This window comes from Micromys minutus (assembly GCF_963924665.1).
Source record: "Micromys minutus genome assembly, chromosome: 3".
In the NCBI taxonomy this organism is placed as follows: domain Eukaryota; kingdom Metazoa; phylum Chordata; class Mammalia; order Rodentia; family Muridae; genus Micromys; species Micromys minutus.
This window is the reverse complement of record NC_137972.1, coordinates 62,296,938-62,307,467: the sequence shown is the minus strand read 5'-3', so window position 1 is coordinate 62,307,467 and position 10,530 is coordinate 62,296,938. Positions and strand designations below refer to the sequence as shown.

The 10,530-nt window shown below is 39.2% G+C and overlaps 1 protein-coding gene across 2 annotated transcripts in view; it reads left to right on the top strand.

Moving 5' to 3' along the window:
- The first annotated feature begins 5,688 nt into the window (after positions 1–5,688).
- Positions 5,689–10,530, top strand: part of SNURF (SNRPN upstream open reading frame) — a 16,694-nt gene continuing 11,852 nt past the window's right edge. Inside the window, exon 1 of one of the 2 annotated variants that reach the window (XM_080914015.1) lies at positions 5,689–5,789. In XM_080914015.1, the coding sequence (XP_080770141.1) occupies positions 5,776–5,789 (14 nt within the window). In that variant the 5' untranslated portion in view covers positions 5,689–5,775. Of the gene's footprint in view, positions 5,799–10,530 lie in introns of both variants that reach the window. The other variant, XM_080914014.1, reaches the window with a different exon arrangement.

Sequence of the window (10,530 nt, the reverse complement as noted above, 5' to 3'; positions counted from 1 at the left end):
ACCCTTTTTGTTCCATAGATTAAAACAGACTAAGCACAGATTACTGAAAATCATAGGAGGAAAATAACATCTGCCCCAGTTTGTCTTAGTGAAAGAGAAAAAGGTACTCAGCACTCTGGGGGAGATAATTGTTTACCCATAAGAGAAACTTAATTTCATTTTTAAAAGGTGTGTGGGGTAGGGAGTTTTTTTTGTTGTTGATGTTTTGTTTTTTGTATTTTTGGTTTCTTTTTTTTGTTTTCCAGAGATAGGGTTTCTCTGTAGACCAAGCTGACCTGAAACTCAAGTGTTCAAAAGTATCTGCCTTCTGAGTGCTGGGATCAAAGGCATGAAACAACAGTGCTTGGCTAAAATGATGTTCCATGACTATCCTGTTTGGTTTTGTTTGTTTGTTTGTTTTTGACTAGAGTTTCTCTGTGTAACAGCCATGGCTTTATTGAAACTCCCTAGATCAGGCTGGCCTCAAACTTAAAGATATCTACCATACCTGACTTTAGGAAAACAAACAAACAGAAACCCACTGAATTTTAAAGGGTATCTTTATGAAGCCTCTGCTGACCTGGAACACACAACATAGAACAACTAGGCTATGATATAAATCATAAAGTCCAAACTCTGTTCTTAGCACCTTGGATTAAAGGTATATACTGCTACAACTAGCCTCAAGGTTATTCTTTATCACCTGTATTATTTAGCATTCATGTTTTTTTGCAAATTGCTGCCTGGGCTTCAAATTATATCAGAAGCTCACTAGCACAGCATTTAGATTTAGGGTAGCATTTCCCTGAGTCATTAAAAGCCCAGTAGAATTCTCACCACATCTGTCTATATGTGAATTCAGAAAGGCAATTTGTCTGCTTGGGTCAGTCTTTCTTTTTCTGGAGCTCCTCTCAAGGTTCCCCCAGGCATTGTTCTTCCTACATCTCTTTTGGCCATTTTCTCACATGTCTCAAAGAGAAATAGATGCTATATCACATGTTTTTTTCATTTCCTCAGCACCCATGATAAACACATCATCATCATCACTTGCCAAACTTTTAGGAATTCTTCCATGTGTAGATTTCTCAAAGCCATCACCTTGGGAACATGACAATACACACCTTTAATCCCATCACTTCAATGGCAGAAATGGATGGATCTCTGAGTTAAAGGCCACCCTGGTCTATACACTAATCTCCAGAGAGGTCAGAGATACATAGTAACTCCCACTCTCAAAATAGTATCAATAATAATAACAGCAGTCCAGCAACAGCACCAGCAATACCAAAAATAACAAATCTCAGACAAAAGCAATTCTGATGCAGAATTTTCATTAATTAAAGTAGTGTCCTATCCTGGGCTGCCACTAAGGCCCCTGACTGTATAATGAATCATAGATTTTTCTTTTTATTCATATTAACAGTTCAAACTGTAGAACATTTCATCGCTTCTAACTCACTTTCACCTTCACCAGTTCTTTGCATTATGTACAAGGAAAGGAAACACAGTGTATGATAAAACAGAAATACTAAAGTACAAAAATAATTGACCATAGACATTATTTTGAAGTAAACTAATATCACTTTGCAAGTGGGTATCAGCTGCAAATAGCTTCTTGGTTATGGGTGAGAGGTGCTGTGCATTTTTCAGTCTTAGCACCGTAAACCCATCTGGCTTGAGCCTGGGTAGTCTGTGTAGATTTTAACCACAGTTCATGCTAGGACCCATGGCCAGATGTAGGTGTACAACACAGAACAATTGCTGATACTTTTATGGATGATTTGTCTCATATTGTTTTATTTGCATACTTTTTGTCTTATTGGTCTTTGCTTGGATCTGCTTTGGTCTTTATGATTTTACTTGTGTCTGGGAGAGAGTTGGGGGGAAATGGCATGAAAGAAGGTAGGGAGAATGTAGGAGGAATTGGGGGATGGCAACATATGACATGATCAAAACAAATTTTTAGAGATCAATTCTTTCAATCAAAAAGAAAGCCTTGGGTAGAGTGTGAGTGGTCAAAAATACTGACTGATTTTTCAGAGGACATAGGTTCACACTTCAGCACCCACACGGAATGTCACTATTGTTTACAACTCCAGTTTTAGAGCATGTAACATCCTGATCTAGGCTCTGAGGACAGCAGGCCTGCCTCTGTTCCCTTGGTGCACTGGCAAACACTTCTAAACTAATGAAATAAACTTCAGTATGTGTGTGTGTGTGTGTGTGTGTGTGTGTGTGTCTGAGAGAGACAAACAAAGACAAATGGAGACAAACCCACACCAGAAATGTTATTTAGATAAAAACCCCTTTTGATCTAACAGAAAGAGTCTGCATCCTGTCATCAAAAGGCCTTCTAGGTAGGAGACAAATGAGCCCCAACATTAAGGATCCTTAAAATTCCAAACAACATTTAAAGGAAAATAGTTCATGAATTTGAAAAAGAAGAGAGGGCACTGGGGGGTCTTAAGAGGAGGAAATGGAAGGGCAAATGGTAATTTTCTATTATAGTCTCAAAAAAAGTAAAAACAAAAAAAACAAAAGAAATGCTTCACCTTACTTTTGAGAATCTTTTGACAGTGTTACCACAGCGACACCTATCAGCCAAGAAAAGTGTGGCTGAAATTGCAAGAAAGTGTTGATATCAAATGTAGGCTTAATAAAAAAAATTGGAAAAGTAGTGGAGACCATGAAGAAAATAATACATCAGAATTTTTTTTAAAAAATAGATTTTTAAAAATTCTTTCCATGCTAAAACATGTAAAATTGATGGGGTGCAATAGTCATTCTATGGCCTGTTTTAACCAAGGCCTTGTCTCTATCATATGAAGGGTGTACACTGGCAAGAAATAAAATGAGGGCCTTATACAACATTTCTTATGGAAGTTAGCATACATTAGCATGAAAGTATTACTTTCAGTTCTTAGGAACAGTTCAATAGATGATCATCCTTACTACTAACTTATACAGCATCTTAATCACTTCTTTTATTTTTTTCTTTTTGTGTTACAGGATTTGAGGACAAAACATCTTCTGAAAGTTGTGCATCCGTTTGGAATAGGAAGATATCGCTTATGGGTGAATGCTTCTCTCTGATGTGTGGGATCCATGCAGGAACTTGCCTAATGGAAAGGTAGTTGTGAGACTACTGATATTTTTTACTTCATCTTCATATGTAATCACTGTGCCCTGTAATATTACTAGCCAAGAGGTAAGAACTAAGCTGTAATCTTCCTAAACTTTCTTACAATCTCAGTTCCCAAGTTATTCCACTCAGTTTTATTTTTGCTTGTTTTTGCTTTTTCTAAGACAAGGTTTCTCTGTGTAACAGTTTGGCTGTTCAGGAACTCACTTTGTATGCCAGACTGGAGTCAAATTCACACAGATCTGCCTGCCTTTGTCTTGTGACTGCTGAGATTAAAGGTGTGATATACTTCTGCCTGGTGTGTTTTGGTTTACTTCAAGGTAAACCAAACATTTACTGAAACGTTTACTTCAAGGGTGGCAACCCTTGAATACGAGGAAATTTTCTTGTCTCAGATTTTCCTGGAATCACAGGGACAAGCCACCTTGTTTTTAGCTCAAGACAGCTGCATTAGTTTACATTCTTATCAGCCTATAGGAAACCTCCATATCCTCTGTCTCAGTCATACTCATTTATTCACCGGAGCCTTTCAAGACTAACAAATGGGTAGTGACAGGACTAGGAAGTACAGAAGTAGTTTTGAGGCAGCCTGGTCTACATAGCAAGTTCCATACCATTGAGAAACACAAAATGAGACTGTCTAAGAAACAAGCAAACAAAACAATGTCCTAAAACAACAGGAAAAGTTTTAGTATAAAACTCAGGCCTGCAATGTGCCCTCTCAGTATGATATCTAGCACCACATAATTCATTCAAGGTAAATTCCAACACCACCAGGACAGATCCTATCTCAAAATCTCCCCAACTGGGAAAAAGAAAACAACACCCTCCTCTAACCCCAACCCCACCCTAACCCCCTCCATCCTGCCAGAAAAAAAAGAGAAAATGAACAAAACCAGGCATGGTGATTCACAGCTGTAAAGTCAGTACTTGGGAGAATGGGGGTAAATAGCTTAGTCAGTTAGTGCTAAACAGGAATTTGTAAGAACACCTGGGGTAGATTAAGAACCAGCCCTAGAAAAACAACATTGAAAATCACCCCCAACAGATTTAAGCTACATTCCTACATTTTTAGCCCTAGTTTATTGTCTTTTCATTTTTCCCTAAGTAGTCTCTCATTGTGATTTTTATTTGCAATTCCACAGTGACTGAGAACAGCTGCTATTTCTTATTTATATGTAAATAAATTTCTTCCACAGTTTTCCAAAATTCAGGATATTGGTTAAAATTAGAACTGTCTTCTTTGAAGGTAAAAATAGGATGTTTGGGAACCAGGTGCCAGCTCAGTAGGAGAGAAGGGAAGTAGGGACCTGTAATACCCATTAGAATACTGGATTAACTGTTCTTAGAAGTCATCAAGGAGAAGGTGTAATGATATGCTAAACCCTATGTAAATTTAGGATCCTTAGTTTTCTGTGCATGTCATTTTCTTCTTCTTTTTATCCAAAAATACCTGTGTATTAATGTTAAATCCTCAACTAGGCATTTACTTGGGCAGACAGGAAATTCATAGGTCAAATATTACAAAAACAAATGAATGTACATGTATCTATGATCTACATGATATTTTTATGATACAGTGTCACACATTGAACCCAAGCTGGTCTGGAGTATGCAAAAATACTGTTATGTAAGCCTTCTTAGACCTGGAATTACTGGATTGCATTATTATGAGGTCATATATTTGTTAGTAATTCTATTTTCATCCCCACCCACCAGCCATTATTCATTATTGATGTTTAAATGTAACAAATTTTAGTAGGCAGGGAATTTCTCATATATTTGTATTTTACATAGAGCTCAGTTGTTGGTGCTTTACAGCTTTACTCACAGGACTGGGGAGACAAAAGTAGGTGGGTCACTTGAGTTTATCACCTGTTTGGTTAAAAAAAAAAGTCCCAGGAGAGCCAGAGCTCCACAAATAAATTCTGTATTCAAAACCAACAACATCAAGAGTCTGATACAGAGGTTTCATAAATGAATTATCTTTCTACTAAACTTGCACCATGATTTATAGATTTATTTTCTTCCTAATCAAGGCTCTAATGCAAAGAAAGAAAATACAATTACCACTGCATTAAAAAATAGAATTATTTGTAAGGATAACTTTTTTTTCTGTACAGAATTTTAAGCATCAGACAATTTGGCTGGGCCGTATATTTGACACATACTTTTCTTTTGTAATTTTTTTTTGTGACACACTATGTTGCATGTTATAACCTAGATGCCATCTTTTTTTATATTGGAGATCAAACGTTTTTGCCCTTCCCATATAGTAAAAATCTGTGTGTTTTAAAATCAGGTTTTGATCTGTGATGCTTGCAACCACTTGTGAACTACGTTTAAAATATACTTAGAAATCGGTAACTGTATCCATTATCACAGTTTAACAGCATTTTTTGAAAATACTTGATCAGATTCCCATTATAGAAATGCTCAACTCCAGGTAGCTGCAGCCTTTTGGCAGGACATTGCGGTCAGAGGGACATAGACCCCTGCATTGCGGCAAAAATGTGCGCATGTGCAGCCATTGCCCGGGACGCATGCGTAGGGAGCAGTGTGATAAACCTGAGCCATTGCGGCAAGTCTAGCGCAGAGAGGAGAGGGAGCTGGAGATGCCTGACGCTTGTTTCTGAGGAGTGATTTGAAACGCAATGGAGCGAGGAAGGTCAGCTGGGCAAGTGGCTTTTTCTAGTAGATAAAGGGCTTTTCACTGGACTAAAACATTTTAGATTTGGATTTCTTGGGGGTTGTGACCACCCAGATACCTTATTTTCGCGAATCAGAGAGAAATCCCTTGGAGCCGTCTGCCGGACTCAATGGGTGTGTTAGTGCAGCGTCTGCTTAAAACACGCTGCCTTTATTATGGGGCTCTGAGGTTGTGACAGGAGTCCAGGATGTAGGAGCTGTGTTGGCGCAGCTTTTGGGCTTAAGGATGTGGGAGGTTTTCTGTCGCGTTCTCGGGACTCTTTGGAAATCAGAGCCCTGTTGCCGCGACCTGTAGATTCCGGTATTTTGGAACTATTACTGCGCGGCCTGTGGACTCCTGGTTGCCGGAGCTCTACTGCCGCAGCCTGTGGGCTACTGGGCGTGGGAAACTCTGCTTTTGGACCCGGTTTGCTCGGGGGGTGGGGGTGGGCGTGGGAGGTCGGAGCTCTTGTCGCAGACTTTGGGCTAAGGGGCGTGGAAACTCCCCTGCCGCAGCCTGTTTGCTCCGGATTCCATGGTTGGAACTCTGTCGCCGCAGCCTGGGACCCTAAGGTGGGGGTGTGGGAGAGTTCTGTTGTTGGAGCCTATGGGCTACAGGGCATGGGAGCTTTGTTGGCTCACCAGTGAGCTATGGGTTGGGGGTGCGAGCTCTGTTGCCGCGGTCCGTGGGCTACAGAGCGTGGGAATTCTGTCGGCGCGGCCTGGCTACAGGGCGTGTGAACTCTGTTGCGGCAACCTGTAGTCGATGGGGGAGGGGGCTGTGTCGCTGCAGCCTCTGGGCTATGGGGGATGGGAGCTCTGTTGCCGCGGCCTGTGAGCCTGGGTTGAGGAGCGGGATCTGTTTCCCCGGTCTTCGTTACCGCGGCCTTGGGGCTCGTAGTTGCCGGAGCCCTGTCGCGGCCTTTGGGGTGGGGGCATTGTGGGAGCTCTGTTGTCGCTTCATGTGGCTTCAAGGATGTCATTGGTGTAGTAGTGGCTTGGCTGCTTTGGCGGAAGGTGAGTACTGTCGGAGGCTAGTGGGTGATTTACTCTGAGTCCTCTGTGATCGCTTCAAGGTCATAGGGTTGTGCCGCGAGAGGACACTTAAACCTCAGAGAAGGGATGGTATTATGTCCAGGTGGCAGGTGGCCAGACTGCTTCAGAATCACAGGGGTTTGGGGCCTTGGGATGTTGCGAATGGATGGAGGTAGCTGCTGTATATGGTCTGGTAGAACTGAGACAGTAGGGTGTGTCATTTAGACCTGCTGCGCAGTGGCAGTCTGCTGTAGGGCTCTTGCGGGGTGGAGTTGCAGAGGTAGAGATGCGGAATGTACCAGTATTCGAGGGGGGCGTTATTGAGAAACAAAACCTGTCTTCAGTTTCAGGATTCCCCCCCTTCTGATTATCTTCTCTAATCAGGCTGTATATTGTGTCATGTTGTTTTGCTTTGTAGAATTGTTCACTGCTTATTAGATTTGGCTGAAAGCCTCATTTTCTTAATTTTGTTACTGTCAACCACTCCTCACAGCGAGAATTGGTATATGGTCTATGCAATACCTGTTTTTGCACACTCACTGGGTAGAAGTAGTAATACAATGTATCTTTTTTTCATGGTGTCCCTAAATTTATGCTTCAAAGTCATCTTGGTATTATCAAGGGATCGTGTCCCATGTCAAACGCCATTGTGAAGGTCTGTAAAGATGGCCGCTGCTGCAGAGGTGCAGAAGTGCGCAGGCGCAGCAGAGTGTCTGTGGGGGGCGCAGTAGACCCCTCCCCATTATCGAAGTAGGTGGGAGCACTTGTCAGTTCTGCAGTGTTGGAGTTTTAGCCACACCCTTTTTAAGGATCTTGACAAATGAGTATTACTAACTCCCTACAGGAACCAAATGCAGTAGAGATGACACCTACCTCTTCCTGCATTGACAAAAGAATTAGAGGAATTGCGCAGTATTGGCATCAAGGGATGACAACCATTTTATTAACCTGGTTCTTAGAGCTGCCTATCTTCACCACTACCCCACCCCCTTTCCTGCAGTGTCGCAGTAAGAAGTGGAGAGAAAAAAGGAGACATGCTTGTTCAGGCTCCTTTTCAGAGGCTTAGTCCTATGCTTCATGACATTTTATAATGAAAGGTGTGTGTGTGTGTGTGTGTGTGTGTGTGTGTGTGTGTGGTAAATTTTCTGTTACTTTTGGTATTTGAAGATGAGGTAGGGAAAGAAAGAATATAGAACTTAGAAGTGTACAACTTGTGTGGTGATTCTCTCTCCCTCTTTTTTTTTTTTTTTTTTAGTAAAATATTTGTGAAATTTTAGAACAATATAGCCAGGTCAGGGCATGCCAGTGATGCCTAAGATAGCATTACCTACCAGGTAGAAAATTTATATTTATATTTTAATGATTATTTAAAAATTTAATTTCTCTGTAGCAGGAAAAATATAAGTTCTTATTTCTTAAAGAAAAGACAAAAATGAAGAAAACAGGGCTATGTATGCCATAAAAATGAATAGTTTTTTGACTTTTTTGTTTTCTACAATTTTTAAAATAGAAACTACTCTAAATTTGAGAAAATAGTGAACAAAATAACTACATTTTTATTTCTTTATCAAGTATACTTAAGCCTTTAAAGCAGGATTCTGTCATAATTCACCTTCATGTTAGACCTGCAATGACTCCCACTGACCCTGGGCTGGTGATCCACACTGCTTTCCCTTCTCGCTTCCCCAGTCCTTGAAACCATAGGTGTGACACACTCCTGTGTGGATCTTTTTCTTGCAACATTTTTTTTTCATGATTTGTTTTGTGCTTGCTTTAAAAAAAAGGAAAAAAAAGAAATCTTGTTTTCCTTCACTATGGGTTGGTAGTATTTATGGTTGTCCTATGTTGTAATCTTTAAAAAAGTGGAAAATTTTAGAAGAAAGATGTTGCTTTTGAAGTTTGTCTCCTTCTGAAATGACAGTCTGATCTAGCCAAGGTTATCTTTAAATTACTAATCTTCCCACTGCAGTTGTGAGACTTTAAAAATATACCTTGAAAATACTACATATAATATAATTTAGTCTTCAGACTCTAGTAATGTGATGTTTCCAGTAATCATTCATCTCAGCTACTTTCAGTGACTCTTATAAAACTGCTTATTATGGCCCACCATTATTTATTAGTTGAGTCAGATCTCTTCGATTCAGCATTCTCCTTTTTTAAGGCCTCTGAACTCTCCATATATCTGCATTGAGTGGTGATATAGTGATGTTACTTTTGTTAATTTTAAGAAAGGATATAACTGTAACTCAGGCTAGTCTCAAAATGCAATCTCATCACCCAGCTGATTGTTGTGATTATTGCTGTACCAAAAACTGAGGTGGAAAACAGTGGATGTTTTTTCTTCACTTCAGATGAACATTTTTTTTTCTGCTTTTGACAGTCATGATATGACAAAGGTATTACATTTATCTTTTCTGTATTTGTTTTTGTATTTGCAATATTATGAGTGGTTTCTGCAGTTCCAAACATAGCCACACTGAGGCTCTTACTCTATTTTCCTTTTGATAGGACAGCCATTTTATGAGGTGGTCCCAGATCTTAACATGGTAGTGCATTTTTCTTAGCCTGCTTAAACAACCCTCTTACTTCTTTGTAAATCTTCAAGACAGTCATGTGCATATAAGGATTTTTAAAAGATTTATTTATTTATTTATTTATTTATTTATTTATTTATTTATTTATACACTGTAGCTGTCTTCAGACACACTAGAAGAGGGCATCAGATTACGTGACAGATAGTTGTGAGCTAGGATTTGAATTCTGGGCCTCTGGAAGAGCAGTTGGAGCTTTTAACCACTGAGCAATCTCTCTACTCCTATATGGATATTTTTACTTAATAATTTTTCAATTTAATTGTATGTTTTTTAGTCTGATATACAAATGTATTATAATCTTAAAAATACGTCCCAAATACTTGGATTGATCTTTGCTTTTTTGGTAGACAGTTTGGGCATATTGCACGTGTATATGTGGAGTGTGTACGTGTTACATCTAAATATATATTTTTGAGAATATAGTTCATTTCCTGATTTTAATTATGTATAAGTCAGAGGTTCTAATAATTATTAAATGTTTATTATTTTCACACAAAAACATACACATATGAGTGCTCTGTTTGCATGTACACAGAAGAAGGCATCAGATCACAATATATATTGATATGTGCTGATAAGCCACCATGTGGTTCCTAAGAATTGAACTCATGACTTCTGGAAGGACAGACAATGTGCTTAACTGCTGAGCCATCTCTCCAGCCCCAGATCCAAATATTTTTTAAGTATAAAATATTATAATATTTTAATTGTATCTTACTTTGATCACTACATTTTTTTTGACACAGGGCTTCATATGTTAGAGCTGGCTGGCTTAAAACTTTTATAGGTAGACTAGTTTTTAACTTAAAGACATGTGCCTGTTTTTGCCTTTGTTCTTGCTTTTACTTTTAAGTAGTGGAAATAAAGACACACTTTGTCATGATTTTACTTTTTAAAAATTAGATTATGAATAAATTTTTAATACTTATATATTAAAGAAAAATTCTAAGTAAAGCCCTTATTTTGTTCCTTCACAGTTTTGTTTTGTGTGCACATGTGCATGTGTGTGTTTGTATGTGTGTGTGTGTGTGTGTGTGTGTGAGAGAGAGAGAGAGAGAGATAGGGAAAAGAAGCATGTGCATATGACAG